The sequence below is a fragment of the Pteropus medius genome, unplaced genomic scaffold (genome assembly GCF_902729225.1).
Source record: "Pteropus medius unplaced genomic scaffold, Ma_sr-lr_union100, whole genome shotgun sequence".
Taxonomy (NCBI): Eukaryota; Metazoa; Chordata; class Mammalia; order Chiroptera; family Pteropodidae; genus Pteropus; species Pteropus medius.
The window spans coordinates 12423492-12446603 of NW_024354503.1; the positions used below are offsets into that span (position 1 = coordinate 12423492).

At 38.7% G+C, this 23112-nt stretch overlaps 1 protein-coding gene across 5 annotated transcripts in view; it reads left to right on the plus strand.

Moving 5' to 3' along the window:
- The window catches only part of PLA2G7 (phospholipase A2 group VII), a 36621-nt gene continuing 13509 nt past the window's right edge, over positions 1–23112 (plus strand). The window contains exons 1-7 of one of the 5 annotated variants that reach the window (XM_039854378.1): positions 1–216; positions 3449–3596; positions 17063–17184; positions 17627–17771; positions 19352–19445; positions 21546–21614; positions 22154–22280. In XM_039854378.1, the coding sequence (XP_039710312.1) occupies positions 3551–3596; positions 17063–17184; positions 17627–17771; positions 19352–19445; positions 21546–21614; positions 22154–22280 (603 nt within the window). In that variant the 5' untranslated portion in view covers positions 1–216; positions 3449–3550. Of the gene's footprint in view, positions 217–589; positions 609–3447; positions 3597–12275; positions 12419–17062; positions 17185–17626; positions 17772–19351; positions 19446–21545; positions 21615–22153; positions 22281–23112 lie in introns of those variants that run through there. The other 4 variants (XM_039854379.1, XM_039854377.1, XM_039854376.1 and 1 more) reach the window with 4 other exon arrangements.

The window sequence follows — 23112 nt, forward strand, 5'->3', positions numbered from 1 at the left end:
GCGATAAGATCGCGCGGGGCGGACCCAGGGCAAAGCCCGCTGCCGCCCACTTCCCCGCAGCACACCCGAGCTGTTTTGTCTCCCAGCCGCCGAGTTGGCAGAGGCCCGAAAGTGCTGGCAGCGAGTGGCAGTCGAGTTTGGCGCGGGTCTCGTCGGTGCGCAGCGGAGCTCGCCCAGGGTCCTGGGTTCTTGAGAGCAGCTCACCGAAGCGCCCGGGTGAGGAGGAACCGCGAGGGAGAGGCGGGAGCCGGGGGAGAGGTGCAGAGCCAGCCCGACTCAGGCTGGTCTGGCGCCGCGCTGGAGGCGGGGGACCGGGAGCGGCGACAAACTGTGGTAGAATGTCAGGTGTGGGGGTGCTGAAACAAGTGGGAGGGACCCGGTTTCTTAGAATGAATTTTGAGGATATGCTTTTCTGAGAGATGGCCTTGAGATGAATCCCCGTAAGATGGGCACACAGTTCCGGTGGCCACAGGCAAACTGGGAACGAGCTTGCTGTGCTCTAGGCTCAGTTGGAAGACAGTGTGGCTGGAGTATGTTGAGAGAGGAGGGGAACCGAGGAGTGAGGTTGAGGGGCAGGGGCCAGCTTAAACAGAGCCTCATAGGCTGAGGTAAGCAGTCTGGGCTTTACATGCATTGAAAAGCCAAAAACAGAGGCGTGACATGATAGATTTATTTATTTATTTTTCCCCACAGGTAACTCTGGGTGCTATGTAAAGAATCGATTTTGGGGCGGGGGAGAGAATAAGTAAGGAGATCGGCTCCAGGTTTATTGCTGATGATCTAGTGGATGATGGTAGCAGTAGGTGGGCGGAGCTCTTTTGGGAGGTAGAGTGGGAAGTTAATGTTTCTCAAATTTCCCATCTATTTAATGGAGATGACATTGCTACATCTGGCCCACTTATCTTGTAAAAATAAATAAGCCAGCGAATATGCTCTTAAGAGTAATGATTTTACTACTATCATTATTTGCTAATATCGTGTTGCTTTGAATTCCCTGTGCATCATTTTCAAAATTTTTATAATAAATTTCAGTGTCTTTTTATCTTATTATTTTTAATTAATATAATTTATTATACATAAAAAATGTTTTTCTCTGTTGAGGGCATTGGCAAACCTTAACTCAGAGTTACCAATAGAACACACCATCATAGAGTGCAGTGAAATTAATGCTAAACTGATAGCCGGCTTACTTTTTAAAGTTGAATGTGATCAGGTAAAACTCAAACTAGAATATATAAAGCTTGGAATTGGAAAAAATACAAAAAAAAAAAAAAGAATTTAGCAGCTTTGCCTCTGTCCTGGATACGATTGTACACTTATATCTGTGAGGGGAAAGATTTGTCAATAATTGAAAATCTGTATGTGGCAGCGGAATTTCTGGAGAGGGCTGTGAACCAGAGTTGAATAGTAGTATTGTTTCGCTTAGTGGAGCATTCTCTCTCATAGGAAACTATTTGTTGTGTCCAGAATAACCAGACCCAACTTGAGTGCTCTTAACCAGGAGACAGTTTATTAGCCGGCGGCTGTCCTTGCAAAGGAGCAGCCCCGAATTGCCAAGATACAAGGTTTTTAAGCCCCAAATCCCATTCCTCATTCTGTTTTAAACACAAAGGTCCATCTTTCTCCTATTCACTACCTGTCAACCCACTGGTCAGGTGTGCAAGCGGGAAGTACAGAAGCAGAAAGCTTGTTGTTAGAATGTTATGTTCCTATGGGTGATTGCCTATGTTCCCATGGGCAATAGCCAGTGTTCCCATGGGCGATGGCCAAACAGTAATTTTCAGCTTATATACAATTGATTATTTTTCATGCCACGCAAGCAAGCAGGGTTACATAGGCTAAAATTGGCAGTTAGCGTATGAGCTCATTGTTACAAGTTTCATAATTAACAGAATGTGATTAGGGGTTCCAGAAACTAGGCCTAAGTTATAGACTTCCAGTTTCAGGTTTTAATTATTCTTTAACCCTTTCACATTTCAGCGGGCTATTACACTATTGAACTTTCCCTAGTTGATCACTAACTAAATTTTAGAGGGCCAGGGAAGAGTTTTGGTGTTGTTTACCAAGTGAAGTAGGGATGGCCTCAGCAACAGGACAACTGACTGCCACAATGAGGCAACCGTATTTCTCTTTCCTGCCTCATTTTGATGCACAACTCACTAAAAGGAGATTTCTGTTTAGAAGCAAATGGAGGCCCTTTCTCATTTACATTGTGTGCACTGGAAGATTCAATTCTTAGTGACTTAACAGTCTCTTGATTACCTTCACTTGTCAGACCCCATTAATTATTTATTGGTCGATGTGTCGGAATTTCAGTTTGAAGTGGCCAGTCTGGTGATTCAAATTGCAGACAAAATGTGACTCATTCTGGGATCTGTACAGTTCATTTTCTGCCATATTTACCATCATTGTCCTGTAGGGTTGAAGGTGGTTGGGGCATCTTTAGGGGAGAGATTAAATTTCCTCCTTGAAGCCACCAATCTATTCTGTTCAAATTACATGTTTTGCAATGTTGAATAGCTGCTCTCTCTTATAAATCAGTAGATTTTACATACAAAAATGATTTTTCAGCTTTTCTTGAAAAATAAAGCAGAAGACTTAGTAACACGGAGCTCTCATTCTTACATAACAGCAATCTGCTGGAATAGAGTGATGTGACTCCTTTTCAGATGGTCCGGTTTGCCAAGTCCCCACCACTGCTTTTTGTATTATACAGGTCCTGTTTAACTCATATAAGTTGCCTAACTGGACCTTCTAGACCTCTGATATTAAGCCTCAGGTTTGGGCTTATCTAGCCTGTCCATTCCACTTTCACCCTCATTCTTGCAGGAATCCCCTTTCCAGAATCCTTACTGGTAGCCCAAGGCCTATGCTTAAACTGCTCCTCTAATATAGAGAATACGGTAATTGTTGTAAAGCTTCTGAAAACCAAGTTCTGTACTTTGGGTGCAAATGGAACTAGTCCTTTTTCCATAAAACTAGCATAGCTGTCATGGGTTTTCCCCGAGTAAACATCTCTGGTTTCTTCAACAGCTCCTCATGTGACTTGCTACCTTATTCTCTCACCAGTCTGGTATTGTTGGGTTTCTGTTCCTTTGATTAAACTTTCATGTATTAAAATCCCTAAAGCCCTACTAGTTCCATGAAATGTGGTTTAACTGGTGTGGAATATCCCAGCATGTTTCCAGTATGGCATCAAACTGCCCAGTGATCTTAGATAACTTTTAATATTTATGCTGTCAAAGCTGTATAGGTAACCAAACATCTGGACATTTGCCAACTGGATGCAGATGAGTTCCGATTTTCAAAATCTAGGTAGAATCAATTAATTTTATTTTCCTTGCAGCTTTTAAGAACTTGTACTTATAAATGGCCATTTTGTTAAATTGCTCCCACAATAGGGAACTGCTTCTTATTTTGCTTTCTTGACCTTTATCTCTTTGCTTAGGTTGTTGTGAAATGATTACACAAGAGTTGTATCTACTGTGCCCAAGATAAGAGACATTTGACATTTTTACAGAAGCCACTTAAAAGTTACACATTTGAGATAATGTCCAGACTAAGTTTCTCATATGGTAAAGAGAACATAATATTGAGTAAGTATTTTTTTCTCTTTCCTAGTTTCAATATTAACATGCATGAAATAGGAACATTTTGCTGATGCTTTTAAAAGGAATCACATTTCTTACATAGAGATGGAACCTCAGAGTCCAACCACACCCATGAACCCATCCCTTTTTCAGTGCCCCTGGCAGGGGACCACTTAGCGTTATTTGAATCCTCCTCATGACAAAGAACGCACTCTACATTGTGACCTGTACATCACAAATTGCCTAATTATTAAAAAGTTCTTCCTTATATTGAACAACCATCTGCCTCCCTATAGCCTGTTTCAGAATGTAATAATATTTCTTCCTTATTAAACAAGGGTATGATTTCACCCGCATCACTTAGACCAGGGTTTCTCAATCTCAGCATTATTGACATTTGGGGCTGGATATTTCCATGTCACGGCGGCTGTCTTGTGCAATGTAGGATATTTAGCAGCATGCCTGGCCTCTACCCACCAGATGCCAGTTGTGACAACCAAAAAAATGTCTTCAGACATTGCCAGATCTCTTCTGGTTGAGAATCAATACTATGGGATGATGTTCTAGTTGCCTTTAGCCTGTTTCAGAATGAAGTAAATATTGTCTCCTTATCAAGCAAAGGTATAGTTGCTCTAAAAATATTGCTTATGGAAAACTATATGAGGTCACCCTCATTTAATTATGAGTAGGAGTTTCCACTAGTTCCTGAGCAGGGAAGGAAATGGGTATAAAATTACAGAGATCTGAGCTTTCGGAGTTATACTTTTCTGTAATTTTCAGATTTTTAAACAATGAATATATAACACTTACATAAAATAACAACAAAAGACACTACAATAAAAAAGTAATAATGAAGTGCTTAGAAATCAGGGCTGGAAGATTGACAATGTCCCGCTTTCATCCTATTGTAAAATATCCAAAGCAGATTTATCTTCTTAATCATTCAGTTTGGTATTGGGTCAATTTTGAGATTTTTAAAATCACTTTCTTTGACTTTAGTTGAAAGTAAATTGGTCTGTTATTTGCTCTCTGGTTTCATTCTATAACTTTAGATGCTCTGTATTAGTTTTCTATTGCTGCCGTAACAATTTATCACAAATATATTGGCTTAAGGAAACACAAATTTATTATCTTACAGTTCTGTAGGTCAGAGGTCTAACAGAGAAGTGTCCCCGGGCTAAAATCAGGCTTTTTAGGGCTGCATTTTTTTTCTGGGTGCTCTAGGAGAGAATCTGTCTCCTTGCTTTTTCCAGATTCTAGAGGCCACCCACATTCTTTGGCTTATGGCCGCCTTCCTCCACTTCAAAACCAGCCATGGTGGATTGAGTTCTTCTCACACCTAATCACTCTGACTTCCTCTTCTGCCTCCCTCTTCCACTTTTAAGGACCTTTGCAATTACATTGGGCTGCTGGGGTATTCCCAAATAATCTCCCTATTTTAAAGTCACCTAATTATCAACCATAATTCTCCTTTGCCATTCACAGGTACTGGGGATTAGGGTGTGGACATTTGGGAGGTGAGGTAGTAACATTATTCTGCTTGCCGTATACTCCGATAAAAATATATTTCTTCCTTATTAAACAGAAAAAAAAATTGACAAAGATAAAGCACTGATACTTATGCAAGAGCATTTTCTTTCTCTTTACCAATAACAGAAGAGTTAAGGAACTTGCCCTAATCTGTTGCCAGGACTGGGTTTTACTCTGACTTATTCATTAAGGCTTGATTAAAATTCTCAACTTGAGAATGGACATTTTACCTATTGTTTTGATTTGTCTTTTATTTCAAAAGAGATATGATGCCTGGTGAGAATTTAACAGTGACAGACAAATAGGGGAAAATAGGAATAGCAGAGGTCATGGTAGTATATATGGAGATCTCAGGTGATATTTTAAGAGCAAGTAGGGAACTATGGTTTCAGTGGTAGAAAGTTCACAGAAGAAAGGCAAAAAGATGATATCAGCTTTTAAGTGGATTTAAATAGGATGCGTTCCCTACGCTCTCATTTAAAGGTCTTCTTTATCTGCCAAGATGATATTTTACCTAGTGGTCAAGGAGCCAAAATTGAAGAAAATGATTTTCAGGCTTTACTATTTAAAACATTATTGATTTTTTAATGTAAATATTCTCATAAATTTAAATTTTTTAAAAAGAGAAAAATAGAGAGGATAAAAAATTATCTTTAGTTTCTAACTATGCAAAACTCTCCAAAGAAGATGAATTTTGTAAATATTTGTTATTTCTTTATATTTATTTTGTTTCTTGTTGTTGCTCCTCTTTCTCCTTCTCCTCCTTTCTCTTTTCTTTTATGTATCTGGGATCACAGATAATTCTTATAAAGCGCTATACAATATTTTACTTAATATTAAACATAAACACTTTTCATGGTCATACAAACTCTTCTTAAACATACTCTTAAATATCATTTAAAAATTATTTCTTATTAGTAAAGCAATACGTTTTATTGTAAGATATGCAAAACATGGGGAGAAAACACCCATAATTCTATCACCCTTGTTATATTGTCTTTTTAGTATGAATTTTGTATGAATTTTTGTATGGCAATTTTATATTCATTTTACAATTAGAATTACATTGTAAACAGTTTCCTAAGTTATCAAGATTTATTTTGTAAAAATCATGTTAATAACTGATTAGAATCCCACTGGTGATATTCTCTTATTGTTCAACATCTGTAAGATTTCCATGTGTGTGTGTGTATGTTGTATGTGTTGGCTTTTATAAGAACAGTGGAAATATACACTATAATGCATTATAGTTTTAGAGTTTTATCTCCTTGCGTAAAAGTTGTTTTTGTGTGCTGATCTCGGAAATGTGTAAAGATCAAAGGATATGATCAATTGAAGTCTTGCCAGATTGCCTTCCAAAAAATTAGCGTGCCTATTTATTGACTAGAATATTGACTTTGCTTTAGTAAATTTTGCACAGTTAAAGAATAGGTAAGTCCTATGTTCCCGGAGTTTGGATTACCAGTTATTGCTTTGTCTGACCAGTTAAAATATTTTGTATTGACTGGTGATGGTGGTAATGGGTTTTCATACATTACGATAATGAAGACTGCTGTGTCAAGGGTTTTATTGTTGTCGCCTTTGATCCTCCAGTTCTAAATATTCAAAGTCAAGATGAGACTTTTCAGGGACCTAGTTTTCAAATATAAATACATTTCTAGCTAACTCATATTTCAAAGTTGAGAAAAAACATTTCCTAGTGCTTATTACATTCTGAGCCCTTTGTTAAGTAGTAATAATAAAAAGACGAACAAGACCATTCCGTGCCCTGGAGGAGCTCATGGGCTATTGAACAAAGCAATTCTGTGAACAGACAATTGCAGTAGAGGGTGAAAAGTGCCCGAATGGAATGGAGCTGCATGCAGGAAGCTGCCAGAACAAAGAGGTGGCAGCCCTCTGTGCTGCTAGTGGCCTATGGCCTGACTGTACCCAGACAGGTGAGCCTCTGCTCACTGAGGTGGGATGTGCCTTCTCTTTTGGTGTTCTTGAGGAGCCAGGCCCAGAGAAGACTTCTTTTCCTGGCTGCAGAGAAACTTTGGTGATGGTGGTCCACTGCTTTGAACACAGCTGTCTCGTGCCATCAGCTGTTGACAGTCCTGGCATATCTTTTCATCCCGCAAATCATACCAGAGGTGTGAAAGGCAGAGCATTTGCGGCATTGGGAAGGATGGAGAGAGGAGAGAGATCCCATTTGGGTCCTTTTATCACTCAGTACACCAGAGCAAAAGGAGGAAGATTTGCCATCTAGTCCTGCCCATGACAAAGGCTAGCTGTATGATCTCAGGCAGGTTGCATAGCCTTCCTGTTTCATTGATCTTCATCCCTCAAACTGATAAATGGAGGTGCTAAAATTTGCGTCTTTTTTTATGCTCACTAGGCCTTTATTTCTATTAAATTTTGTAAATAATCTGTTATAGCATTCATTATGATTATTCGAAAGTCTCTTTCTCTGCTGGGAATTTCGAGGACAAAAGTCACGCCTCTTTTAAAAATCTTATTATCCCAAATATAGTGACTGACACATAGGCACTCTTAAGTTTGAGTAAATGAAAACATGAATAAATGAATGAATGGGTCAGCCAATCATTAAATTATTTAGAGGATTATTACTTTGAAGATGAGATCAGACAAACAGTACCCGCATTGTTTCATAGCAGCAATTTCCAAACACTATATTTGGGGGTTGGCTGTGTCAGAATCCCTAGAGAGTTAAGATGTAGATGCCAGGAACTGCCTTATGAAGATTCTGAGTCATTAAGTCCTGCGGCTCAAGACTCAGTGTGTTCAAAGTTCCCCCAAGAGCTTTTGTCGCTTGCGTGAGATCAGGTTGGAAACCTGAGTGTGCCGTTTCACCTGGCCTTAATTCTACTCTGATGACCAAAGGTGGTAGCCCTGGCACTGGTTTGGTAGGAATCATGGGGAAGGAAGAGCACCCCAGTCCTTCTTGGAGGATTTGGGGAAGCCCTGCCAGAAATTGGCTGTCTCTCATTCTTCCTGAGGTTATTGACAGGGAATGTGTGAATACCAAGAAGCTGTGGGCAAGCTGAACTTCTTTAGATCAGCGTTCCTAAAAATTGGGACTCTACGTATTTCATTTTGTCTTCCATCTTTCCTCATCTTCATCACAAGTGATTTTCCAGTCATAAGCTGAATGCATCAGGGTGGAATTTTCTAAATGCCTGTGCTCATGACCCTATAAACATTTTCCGTGGATGATGTTATTTGATGAGAAACCTAGTTGTGACAGTATAACAGAGGAGTAGTGGTGGAAGCTGATAAGCAGGTAGCCTGACTTTAGTTCAACTTCTATTACAATTCAGTAGCTATTTCCCTAGATTCATGTATAATACTCTGCAGTTTCCAATCATTTTAGCATGTTGCTCCAAATTTATATTAGAATAAAAAACAATGAGACTGTCTCATTTCTTTGGAGAACAATTTCTAACTCTTGTTATTGTTGTTGTTGTTGTTATTGTTTTTATGTAATTTTTAAATTAAATTTATTGGGGTGACATTGGTTAATAAAATTATACAGATTTCAAGTGTACAATTAGATAATACATCATATGTATATTGCATTGTGTGTTAACCACCCGATGTTAAATTTCCTTCCGTCACCATATATTTCACCTCCTTTACCCTTATTTGTGTATCTCCAACCCCACTTTCCTCCTGGTAACCACTAAACTGTTGTCTGTGTCTATGAGTCTCTGTTTGTTTGTCTTGTTTGTTTGTTGCTTTCAGTTTTATATGCCAAATATGTGTGAAATCATATGGTTCTCACTTTTTCTGACTTATTTCACTTAACATGATAATCTCTAGATCCATCCATGTTGTCACAAATGGCAGTATTTCATCTCTTCTTATGGTCGAGTAATATTTTATTGTCTATATATACCACATCTTCTATATTCAATCATCTCTCAGACTCTTTGGTTGTTCCACGTCCTGGCCGCCTGGCCACCATGAATAATTCTTTGTTACGTCATCTTCTCAATCCAGGGAGTTCCCGAACACTTTAGCATCATTAAAATAATAATTCTCCTCCTTCTTCTCCTTCTCATTCTCCTTCTCCTCCTCCTCCTCCTCCTCTTCCTCCTTCTTCTTCTTCTTTTAAATTTAGAAGGTTATAGTTTTAGACTGCTCAGGAATTGCTTCATAATGTTGGTATGTTGTGGTTAAAAATAGGGACTCAAACATTCTGGATTTAAGCCCTGCCTCCAGCACGTGCTAGCTGTATGATTAGGACAAGTCAATTAAACTCTCCTTGCTTCAATTTCCTCATCAATGGAATGAGGATAATTAAACCTCCCTCACATATCATTTTGGTCACGATTGAATAAAGATAACATGTGCCAGGAACTGTGTAAAATGCTTGACACATAAGAAGCCTTCAAGTGTCAGCAGTATTCATTTAGTGAACAAACTCTTTTGAGCAACTCCTAAGTGCCATTTTAAAATAAAAAGATATATTATATTACCATGTACTCATATGAAAAGATATCTAAAATATTATAATATTAAAAATGTAAGTGGAATATATAGTATGAAGTTTTATAAATAAAAAATTTAAAACTATATATTTATATATGTATATGTATATTTACATATCTGAGTGTGTTTGTGCGTATTGTATTCAAGCATAGAAATACATGTGGGAAAAAATCTCTTAGCAAGTGATTATCAGTGAAGAGACAAGTCAGTTTTTATTTTCTTACTATCATGTTAAAATTTTGAAATCATATTGACTTTATAATAAAATTAAAAGTAGTACTGAAGTGAGATAAAATATAATCAACTAAAATTTTAAATAATCTAAGGAGTTAAACTATACATATCTTTTTCTGATGAAAAAATATGTAGAATAAGGAAATACAGTCATTCTATAAGTAGCCCAAGAAGCTTAGAGCTCGTGACAATTTTCCTAGCAACCTATCTAGATTTTTATAACCTGTGTGATAAGAGCTGACTTTATTACATCTCTGTCTCTTCTGAAAACTTTCTTTTTGAATTCCCATTTCCCTGAGAATTTGTACCATATAATTTAAGAATTTGTTAATGTCCTTGCAATTTGCTATCTACTTGTATTATACGTGCTACTCTTATCTCAGAAACCCCATTATAAGCTCTTTTAGAGCAAGGATGTGTCAAATTCTCCAGTATTTCCACAACAGTTGACGTTGCAGAGGGTATGTAGTATTTGCTTAATAAATACCCATTGAATGAATGGCTGAAGATCTGATATTATATTAAGCCTTGCTGTGCTGCAATAATGCAATAAGAGCTTAACCTGGAGATTTCAGTGGCTTCACACAATATATGGACTTTCTCATGAAAGGCCATATGAATTAGCAGAGGCTCTTCTCTATTCAGTGACTTAGGGTCCAGGCTTCCTCCATTTTGAGACCACATGCTACATCATTTGCTACATCAGGGAAAGGAAAGGATGGAGAAGACAATACTGACTCTTAAGTGTCCTAGACCAACCACTTCCCTCCTAATTCCCGTTTATCAGAAATCAGCCCCATGACCCTGTCCAGCCACAAAGAAGGACAGGAAAAGTGCTCAGAAGCACTCGTTATCTGTGCCACATGTTTACATCTCCCTACAGAATAACTATACCAACTAGTTAGTTCCCCACTGGTATCAGTGAGCCCAATACTCACATGGATTATTAAACTTGGCTCAGTTTATGTTAGTAAGCTTTTGCATTGGCAACTCCTAGGATTTGGAATTCATTCGCTGAGCAGGCATTGATTGGTGCTTCCTGTGTGCTGGTACTATTCTAGGTCATGGGAATACAGTAGGGGGAAAAAATAGTCAAAATGTCCTATACTCACAGCATTGACTTTGTAGTAGAGGAAGATGAACAATTAACAAATAATGCTTAGAGATAATTAATTGGTGATAAATATTATAGAGAAAAATAAAGTATGTTGGGGGTGGGGAGGTAGGACGTGGATAAGTGTGGAGAACGTGGTTCGTTTGTAATTTTAAATTGATCAGGAAAGCCCTCACTGAGAAAGATACAAAGAAGCGAAAACCTAGGAGTGAGGGAGCCAATCACTTGGGTATCAGGGCAAAGAATCTTCCTGGAAGAAGGGACACATCTAACGATCCCAAAGAAGGGCGGGGAGTACCTGATATATTTGGTGAACAGCAAGGAAGCAAGTGTGGTTGCGTGAGTATGTGAGAGTGGCTAGGAGTAGGATCGGGAGTCTGTTGAATACAGACTATGTAGAGCCTTCTAGGTGACTTTATGGTCTGTGGCTTATGGTCTGTGTCATATAAAGCCAGTTGGGGATTTGGGGCAGAGGAGTGAAATAATTAGCCTGGTTACTATTGGAAATAGACTATAGGGAAAAGGCTAAAAGCAGGGAGACCAGTTCGAGGTTATTGCCAAAGTTCAAGTGAAAGATGGCAATGGCCTGGTCCATTTCCATCACCCCAGAAAGTTGAGGCGAGAAATTTTAAAGGGGAAAGGTGATGCGTAAATACAAGATAGTTTTTTACTAATAAGATATTAGGGTGAGCCCAATTGTAATATCATGTATTATTATCATGAGTTCTATGTTCTATTTCTTGGACTACAAACATTCTTTTACGGATTCTACAAATATTTATTCAACACCAACAGCATGCCAGGCCCTCTGTTAGGCACGGAGGACAATAAGGATGACCTGACCTCTGCCTTTGGGGAGCTCTCAGTGTAGTGGAATTATAGGATAACCAAAAATATAACTACAGTTATAGCAAAATGATCATTTTATAATTATGATGGAAATATTAGTCAAAACTTACTGTGTGCTAGACATACCTATGGATATTATTATGATTATGATATATAATTGTTATAATTATTATATTTTGATGCTATTCTTTATGACCAAACTAGACTGCTACAAAATTAGAGAACTAGTTACCAAGAGCCCAATACAACAGACTAAAAGTGTTATTTCTATGCTCTACAGACCAGATTTCCAAGGATTTTGCCACCTTCGCGCCTTTCAGAAAACGCATGTTCCATTTTTGCCAAATGTCTTCTTTCCTTATAACATGTAAAATCATGTTACTAGTACCTAATATCATTGATTTGTCTGACTATTTAAGTCCTCTTTATCCATGTTTTTTTTTCTTTTAATAATCTTCTTGAAGAAGATTAATCTGAAACCACTGCTCAGCTCCCAAGATGTTGCCTCCCAAATTGCATGCATTTTTCTGCCTCTGCAGCTGCCTCGCACTGGTTCATACTTTTGACTGGCAAGACCTAAATCCTGTTACACATATTAAATCATCAGGTAAGAGATATATTTGTTCAAGCAATTTAGGGTCTGAGGATCCAGAGGGAAAGAACCTTTTCTATCCAGTGATAGGGAGAAGTAGGGAGAAATAGGCACTAAGGAGCTGCAGATGAGAGTGGACTGCATCGCTTGCTCTTTCTTACCCTGTGGTGGGAGAGAAGGAGAGGAGAGGAAGGCCTAGACAAGCCCGGAAGTGGGGGCCAGAGTGGAACAGCCACCTATAGTCAGATACATCTACCATCACTAAGAAGGTAGATGTTTATTGCAAAGAGATTGCTTATGGAGTTTTATGAATTCTTCCTAATCCCAGAGGGTTGTGATTTATGAACTTTTCTATCCACTCTCTTCAGGTGAGCAGTGTAGGTGACTTCTGAATGGTGTCATACTGTTTATACACACAGACCTGTGCACCTAGATAAATATGGTCCCTCTGAATATAGTTATTCAGCCTCGATGGGTGACTCATTACTGTAACATTTACAAAAGACCTTTCGTAACCTGGCACCTTGTAATTGTTACCCTACTTCATCAGTAGGAGAGGGATTCTATCTTATATCTAATCTACGTTTACATAGAAAATGACGAAATATCTCACATGTCCATTATTTCAACAACACTTAACCAAGAACTGAGCCATCAGTGATACACTGATTACTAAGCCAAAGGATTCACAATCAGGTTAAAGGCTTGCAGCCTAATTAAATTAATTGTTCATTACCTTTTGCATGGATTGAAAACAAGTAATATTTTACCTGATGAGCAAATTATCAACGAGGAGACATTAACATCACACACTTTTTATTGGTACAGGGTGGGAATTTCATCTCTTATTTTCCTTTATCTTTGAAAATTACTGGAAAGCTGTCATTGGACTGGCAGAAACTTGAGGACAGGGACACTGCTTCATTTGTCTTTGTAGTTCCAGCATTGGACCTAATACTCTACTCATTCTAAATGCTCAAAAATGAATGCATATTTTTTAATTATTAGAAATAGTTTATTAAATAAAAGATTAAAATAAAAGATGATTATATTCTTCTTACTAAATGAATACATAGAAAATATGATTATGCAGGTAAAAGATTTATAAATATGGATTTAGAGATAACTTATTAGCTAATGGCGGATATAAAGCCATATAGAGAATGTAATGTTTCTAGCATGTATACTTTCCATCTCCAAACCCAGAAATAAATATCAGGAATACTTGGCAAAATGAATTCCATCCAGAAATATTTAGTAAAATTAATAACATACTGAGTATTCCAATGCTTTTATGAAAATAAAGTTGAAGAAAAATAGGAAGTGACATAAGTTCCGAATCACAAAATTTTATCATCTAGAGAGTGGCCATTCAACCTGACAAGCCTCTTCCCTGCCTCTTCCATCACGAATCTTCCACCACGATGATAGATGGTCAGAGAGGACAGGAAATCCAGGACCGTGACCACATTAGCCTTAGGCTAGTGAGTCTTTTCTGCAGCTCCCCTGGCTAGTCACCAGGGCCCTGTAGGTCTACACCCAAACCTGGGCCAGTTCAGAATTTCTTAAGACCTTCTCAGGGTTTGGGGTTCCTGGAAAAGGTGGGCCTATAGCTTCACCTTGACCTGTGGTTCCTGAATGCTGAGTGAGGAGGCTTTTCAGTAGAGCAGGTGTTAGAGAACTGGGGCATGCCTCTATTATTGGAAAAGGTTACCATAAGTGGAATTGAAATCTCACAAGGGAATCTTGTGCAACTTGGAACCTTTCCATGGCTCTAGAACTGAACTCCTAGTTCCAGAAGGAGTGCTTTCAAGGCAGCTGTGGGTTTTCTGGGCTGCTCACCAAATTCTGAACAGAGTTACTCCTCCCTCAACCCCTGCACAGTCACACACACTATAACTGCCTGTGGGAAAGGGCACAGCAGAACCCAAGCTGCATCTTACAGAAGCAAAAGGCAGGTATAGACTCCTCTACTGTCCCCTACTCCCCTACTGGACTTGATGTATCTCTATCACACCACAAAGCATGGCTCAGTAGACAGTCTTAAATGGGAGAGAAAGAGCCTTTTCTAATTCAAAATAGACTCTAAAATGTTAGCCTTACATGTAAAGGTATGGTTGTTTTTTTCTTTAATCTCTGAGGAAACGCCTTGGGTTGAATCTGCCGGAAGGGAAAATGATATGGTTTAGTTTAGCTCAGCTAAAACTCCTCTAAGGGCTTTAATTTGGGTAACCAGAGTTAACTAACTCTAGATAAGGGACAAATAACATCGGTTGTCTACCTGTTACATGTTATGTTCCATGCTAGGTACTTGACAGCATCCTTACAACTGTCCTACGGGCTGGTCTAGTGCTTTTATTCTCACTTTACAAATAAGGGTACGAGAGGGGAGTAAATTGTTTAGCCTCGTGCATTATAGCTACAAGAGGTACAGTTGAAATCCAAAATAGGATCACTTGGCTCCAAGATCCAGGATCCATTCATCTCATCCCCTGCTTTCTTTGGAACTACTTCCTACTGTTTGACTGTAAATTGTTGACCCATGTGTCAGTCCAGGTGGCCTGGTACCTTAGTCTTGTGCTTCTTAAACTTTAATAGGCACGTCTTTTCTGGTACAGCAGAATTGAGGTGAGGCCTGAGATCCTGCATTTCCAAGCTCTCCGGTGATGCCAATGATGCTGGTCCATGGACCAACTTTGAGTAGCAAGACTTTATGTATTGAAAGGCTCATCACTGGTGGTGCTTCACGTATTAGTCGCCAATGTGGAGGATATAAATGGGCTTTTTCTCATGACTCAAAATCTTTCTAGGTGATGTCATATAATATCAATGCAGGTGCTATACCTAACATAGTTCTAAGTGTCAGTGGCAGAGGCAGAATGTCATAGAAAGCACAAAAGTGTCTGTCTAGCAGAGTAATCAACTCACAGTTAGACAGAAGAAAAGTAGCAGGCAAGCTGAATCTAGAAGAGTAAAAGTCTGGATATACTGATATTTGGACTCACCATCTTGAAATTAAATATGGACTTGACTGAGAGTTATAAAGGAGGAGAACAGGTGAAATGAAACTGCAGGTGTGTCGAAGGGTTTTGGTACTGGAGGGGGAGAAAGTTTCAGGAGTGGGTGGGTAAAAGAATGTATATTCTAAAGCATTTGATGAAAGCAAGAAACCAGTGGCAGTGAAAAACTTAGTTCAGCTCATTTTCACAAATATTTATTAAACACTGACCATGTGCCCCACATTTTGTTAAGATCTGAGGATACAAAGACACGGACACAGCTCTTAAGAAATAGCCTACTGTGAGAGACAGAGTGTGCAAACACATAATTTTACTATAATATGATAGGAAGAATGATAGAAACATGTTTGAGGAATCGATTTAATATTAAGGATAAAATCATTAAGTCTGGGGGATCAAAGAAGGCTTCGGAGAAGACCTGACATCAAATCGAAATGTTAAAAGTTGAATAGGAATTTGCCACAGGGACTTAAAACACAATGAATAACATTTACAAAGGTGCAGAAGCATCAAACAGCCCAATGTGTAGCTCGAGAGCACTGGAGCACATGGAAGAGAGATAAATTAAAGAGGAAAAGCAAGAAAGACAATGAGACAGTGGACTTCCAGAGCATGGAGGGTCTTTCTTACACAGCCCCAGAATCTGAGATTTATGTGCCTGTGAACATATTTCAACCCGAAATCACTGGAAGGATAAGACACATTCGAGCCTCAAGTAACAATGGAAATAGCTTAGGAAGGCATCCGTAGATTTAAATACCACCTACAAACTGCCTACCAAAATGACTCCAATAAATTCCCCCTTCAAAAAAAGCCATCCGATGATAGAAAGCCACTGCAGAATTTTAAGAAGAATTGCCTGGTGTTATTTGTGTTTTAAATCACTCCAGGAGGTGGGTGAATCATGCATTTGAAAAGGCCAAGATTTAAGGTGAATAGAACAGTTAGGAGAGATGGCAACTGTCTGATCAAGAAACAGCGAAGATATAAGTGAGACAGTTGAGCCAGATTATCATAGGTATATTGGAGAGAAAATTGTAAGCTGAAAACAAATGTTATAAATTGAGATTTGGTCGGATATAGGGAGTTGGTGAGAAAGAGGTAGAAGAGTAAAATGATCCCTAGGTTTCTGGCTTGGGATTCACGAGATAGGAAATTCTAGTTTGCAGGCTCTGTGGTTGGAAAATGAGGAGAGAGAGTAAGGAGAGGGTCATTTAGTTTTACTTTAAATGATTATCTTTGATGTTCCTAAGGGAAGGACATCAGGTGGAGATACCCAATGGGAAGTTATGATCTCACAAATAAGAAATGTGAGATCAAGTTCATGTTTAAGAAAAACAAATTTAGGAAGTGGTCTTTAATATGTTCTGGATTAGAACAGAAAGTAAGGGCAAGGCTATGAGTTTTAGGAGGTGATGATCCTAAATGCCTTGGGAGACGGGCAATATCTACTTTCATCTTTTTCCCCATACAAGACTTTGCATACAGCAGGGCCCTCACTAATTACTTGTTGTCTTTTACTAGTTAGTAAAAGAATGAAAGAGACCAGAAACTATGGGCAGAAATTTGATTCTGTTGGTTTTTCTTTGCATAATAAAGTAATGGATGACAAGTGAAATAATATTTACTTGTTTTTTAGCATGGGTCAGTAAAATACAAGCTCTGATGGCTGCTGCACTTTTGAGCCAAACTAAAATCCCCAGAGGAAGTGGCCTTTATTCTGTTGGTTGTACAGACTTGATGTTTGAGTACACTAATAAGGTAATGCTTTGATTAATACCACTTATCTTTATATGGTAATACTGACTATTGCTACTGATCACTAGCGGTTTTGAAATTTCACCTGCCCTCACCTGAGAATGTGAGGGCATTCTGCCATTTATATTGTTTCATAGGAAGACTTTTGCTTCCCCATCTCATTGCTGTTATCTGATTAAATAACTTACCTATAAACTCCATTTTTCCCTTTCTTAATGGGTGGAACAGGGCTGCTCATACTTTCCTTTCACTTAGAAAGAATATATTGTTCTATTCCTCTTCTCTTTCTACTGTATTCAATCATGACAGCAGCTTAAAAAGTTGTCTGGACCTCTTCATGAACAACAGAGGTATTTGGGTTCCTACTAATTAAATATGTAAAATAGCTGTTAGAATCTGTTTGAGAAGCAACGACTAAAAGTACATTGATTTCTTTCTTCTACAGAGCACCTTCTTGCGTTTGTATTATCCATCCCAAGATGATGAGTATGTTGAAACCCTCTTGATCCCAAATGAAGAATATTTTTTTGGTCTTAGTAAATATCTTGGAATACACTGGTTTATGGGCAAAATTTTGAACTTCTTATATGGTAAGATTTCTGCTGATTCTGATTTGTAGGTTCTAGAGTATAAGAAAGCTTTGAAAACAGCAAGAGTTTCAGGCAGTTAAGGACCAAAGTAGGTTTTCTCCAGTCTAAACTTCTCCTAGGATGACAAAGAAAGTACGTATTTCTTAGAAGGCCAAAGGCCAGGTAACTATCAGCAAATCAAGGGTTCTCATTTGGTCTAATCTGAATATGATGGGATGAGTGTAGGGAATAAAAGTATCAGACTTTCAGACTGGCTCCAACATCTCTCATTTACTGGTCTTCAGTTTATTTTCTTACATAGTATGGGGGGACAATAATCAGCTGGGCTGATGTGACTACTATCCCACATTGCTCTGTACTAAAGTGCCTTCTAAAGTAGGGCCAAAGAGGAAGAAAGTAGAAGCCACCATAATTCTCCAGATCCAAAATGAAGGAGTAAAAGCTTATTTCTTACTTAGCATAAATGAGGAGACTCTACTCTCATTCCCATCACCCACCCCCAGGGGACCAGCCTCTCTCCCTAAGACAATCTGACATGCAGTCATCATCACTTCATTTGTCTACATTTCACTAATACAGACTTTTCCTATCTTACCTGTTTGACCAGACACTACCGTTGGGCTGGTGTTAATTATATCTTCAAATTTCACCCCACCCCCCACAACCAAAACTACCTACAGTGTTTGGCATTTATTTTAAACATCTTGAGAGTTTTCTGAAAAGCCCTTTTATTATAGAAATGATGAAAATTCTATAACTACACATATTTATGGTGCTCGAATAACTTATAAATCACTTCCGTAGCAATCATCATATTCATTCTTCATGATCACATCTCCATTTTATAGATGAGAAAATGAAACACAATCGTTGACGATAATAATGAGAATAAGAATTAAGAAGAAGAGAAGACAGTGCTTTTCCTTTTTTGTGCCCCTTACTATGTGACTGGATAGGTGCTTTACATATGTTACCTACCTAAATATAATTCTCACAAAACCCTGTGAAGTAGATATCATTTCCTTCATTTTACAGAAAAGGAATCTGAAGCTTAGAAAGTTCTCTTAATGTGCCCAACGTCAATAACCAGTAAATGGCAGAACTGTACGCAAAGCCATACCTGAATATGGAGTCAATGGTCTCTCTACCTTTCTCTTGATCACAAACTAGTTAGAATGAGAGGAGTCTCCAATTTGAAGATTCTGGGTTTCAGTGTAATGTTCTTGAGTTTTATTAGTAATTTGGTTTCTGAACATTCCCTTAGAAGTTTTGCCCAAACCTGGGATTGGTAATAAAAACCAGCCTTGCTGAACACTTTTAAGTAAAAAAAATGTCACCTTAAGTTTAGAGCTGGCAAGGAGGACTGATAATTAATGAGCCTATGGTCTTAGGAAAAAACACATGGTCGAGGTCTTTGTTTGGTGTGTATCTAGTAGGAAACTTTTTAATGAATTTACTATTAGTGCATAAAAATATAAATTCCATGGGTCAGGATTTTATACTCAGGAGATGTAGGTTAAATTAACCAAAAACATTCAAGTCAGATAAAATGCTATTTATAATCTTCCATTGTTGTCTAGGTTCACTGACAACTCCTGCAAACTGGAATGCCCATCTGAAGACTGGTGAAAAATATCCACTAATTGTTTTTTCTCATGGTCTTGGCGCATTCAGGTAAAGTTTGAGAGATTGAACAATTATTGATCTAGGGATCAATAACCAAATGTGTTTCTTCCCAAAAAAGGAAAATCAAATTTTGGAGCTTCATGCTGGCCCCTGTTCTAGAGGAGTTGAGGCTTCTGAAGAGTTGGATGTGATCTGTCAATCGGTCATAGCTGTGTCTTTTCCTCTATCCAGTTCATGGAGATTGGCCTTACAATAGAGAAGAGAGGGTGTTGCATTTTTGGCCGTTGTCCTTCTATATTATAATATTTACACTCTCAAAATGATCCACTGTGTTAGTTCAGGGCTTCTGAGAAATAGTACCAAGATCCAAGATTGGATTAGCTGTGAAAGACATTTATTGAGAGAAATACCTGTGAAGGATAGAGGGGAAGGTGCAGAAAAAGATGGAGAGAGCCTTCAGACAATGTTCAGGTTGGACACTTGGAAAGGAGATGAGAAACAGAAGATTGGGTATGAAGAGTACCAGGCTACAGCACGGTTCAAAGAAAGACCAGGCCAAGCCAGGAGAGGGAGTGCTTGACCCAAAGCTGCTCATCAAAGAAATTCTGTGTATCACAGCAATGGGCCTACGTTACACCCGCACTGCCCAGTCACTGGAAGTGACCCACCGGAAACTGTCGTGGTGGTGGATCCAGAGGGGCAGCAGCTGGGTGGGGTCTTTAGTCAACTATAGTTTCTATGGCATAATATCTGAGTGGTGCATTTTCATAATCACCCACCCTCTCTACTTCTGTCTTCGTACTGCCTCCTCCCTTTCTTCCACCTCAGAAGACTATAAGACTTTCAGAAAAGAAAAGGTGGCTTTCAGCAAGAAAGAAGTTGGGTAGCATCTGCAATAAGAAATTATCTTCAGTTCTTTAATTGTCTAGCCTGTAGTTGGCATATTAGAATCCCAGGGCCAAACCCAGCCCGCTGCCTATTTGTGTAAATAAAATTACATTGGAACACAGCCACACTCATTTGCTTTTCACATTGTCTATGGCTACTTTTGTGCTACAACAGCAGAATCAAGTAGCTGTGACAAGTAATAGATGGCCTACAGAACTGGACGCATTTACTCTCTGACTTTTCACTAAAAGGTTTGCTGATTTCTGTGCGGGGTCATTTTCTCTTACTGAGTCGGTCTTGCATCTCCAAGAGTAGAAGATACAGTTTCTACTTACCTCCTTTTTATTCTCTGTGGACAGTTTCTATTGAATCCATGATATAAAAAGACTGTGCAGAACGAAGACCTAGAAAGGGGTTGTAAATGCAGTTGCTTAGAACATGATTTTTTAAGCTTCTCACCCTGTCCATTTATTTAATCAACAGCAAATATATGTTCAGTAATACCCAATTTTAGACATGATTATAAGTACCGAAAAGGTGTTAACTTATTTAATCCTTACAATAATCTCATTGGGTACTGTATTGTTATAACATCACCCTTCTACAGATTTAAAAAAAAAAACAAAAAACCAAGGCAGAGGTAAGACGGGTGACTTACCCTAGGTAGGCATCTAAGAAGTGGAGGAACCAGGATTCAAACACAGTGGTCAGACTACAGGTCCTTTTCTCTTAAACCACACTATACTGCCTTCCCACATACATTCTCTTATCAAAATCTTACAACTCTCCTAAAGCAAAGGCATTAATAGCCCCACTTTACAAGTGAGGACAAAAATTCAGTACTGTAATTACCTAAAGTCATGTTGCTGGTAAGCGGCAGAATCACAATTAAAACCCAGAACTCTCAAAGGCAATATTTATAATCGCTGCACCAGGGTTTATCAGCCTTGGTACTATTGATGTTTTGGACTGAATAATTTCATGTTGTGTAGGCCTTTCTATGCCAGGATGTTCAGTCCCTCTATCCACTAGATGTCAGTAGCACCCTCCTCGGCGTCATGATAATAAAAACACACCTCTAAACGTGAAATATATTCCGAGGGGCAAAATTGCCACCCATCCTTTGAGAACCACAGCTCTCTGCTTCACCCTGGGGACTACTATGGGGGTGTGATGGTCTCCATGTGCCCAGGTTCATTAGTGAATCCCACCTTGTAACCATTACAGGGAGTTGAACGCTTCCCTCTTTTTGTTTTGAAGGACAATTTATTCTGCTATTGGCATTGAACTGGCATCTCATGGATTTATAGTTGCTGCTGTAGAACACAGGTATGTCACCTGGTATGTACTGGGCTCTAACTTTCTTCAAGGTTTATAAAAGCTGTTGATTGGATTGTCAACTATCATTACATCATGAGACTGAGTTAGATTGTCAAGAATTAAAAAAACAGCTAACATTTCTGGAGTGTTTATCACGTGCCATAGTCATATACCATCATTTAATCTTCATAACAACCCTATGAAATGGGTACCAGTACCACTGTTTTAAGGAGGAAGAAAATGAAGCTGAGAAAGGGTACTGTGTGGCCCGAAGCCACACAGCTAGTAAGTGACAGTACTAGGAATTGATTCCAGGAGTGAGTTATCAATCTTGCTTCGCAGAATTGTGAAGATATTATGGGTTGATTTTACTCACAATGATGCCTTTTTCTTAGAAATCCCTTGGGGTCCTCGTTGATTTAAAAAAAAAAAATGTGCTGTGGATGAAGAAAGGGAAGTCAGAAAGAACTGAGTGAGGAGGGATCAGCAATGGGGATGAGGAACGTGGGTGAGATGAGGAAGTGTAAGTGATTCTGTTTATATTGTAGAGATCAATCAGCATCTGCAACTTACTATTTCAATGACCAGTATGCTGCAGAAACTGTGAATAAGTCTTGGCTCTATTTTAAAACCCTAAAACGAAGAGAGGAGGAGGCGACTCTGCGAAATGAGCAGGTACACTGCAGTAAGAGTAGAGGTGTTGTGGTGACTGAAAAAAGCATATGCAAAATGGTGACATTTGCATATTTAACTTTACACAGGACAAGCTGTGCTCCTCACGCTCCTACTTCACAGTATCAAAAGTTCTACCAGAAGATTCTCTGAATAATAACATTCCCTTATTGAAATACCTGGATCATAGTAAAAACAAACAAAAATTCTGGGAGATACAGCAAATATACAGAATTCTTTTGCACTAGAACTTCTAACTTTAAAATCTCAAAATAAATTCATAGAGTCCCTCCCCCCTGCCACAGGCAATATAAATAAAACTACTTTTCAGAGAGTGGGTTATACAATAGCGTTAAGAGTCCAGGCCTTAGAATTCAACTTTCTGCGTTTGAATCCTGGCGCCATCACTTAGCAGTGGGTGATCCTCGACAAGTTACTTACTCTCTTTGTTTTGCTTCCATGTTTACTCTGTTACAAAATAAGGAATAACAACAGTATCTTTCTAACAGGGCTGTTGGGAAGATTAAATGAAATAAAGCACTCTGGCGTCTGCCCTGTGCCAAGCTTTTAAGTAGTTGCCTTACCTCTGTTACTGCATTTAATCCCAATCACATTTCACTGAGATAAGCATTATTATACAATGCATGGAAGCTTAGAGAGGTTAAGTAATCATCTGAGGTCACACTGTGGGTAGGCAACAAAGCCAGGATTTGGACTAAGCTATAACTACCTGCAAAGCTGGTGCCGGTGTCATTATGCTAGGTTGTTTTCTAATCATTAATTTCTTAGACATTTGCAGTTTAAAAGCAACTGACCATTTTCCCCACATGTAAAC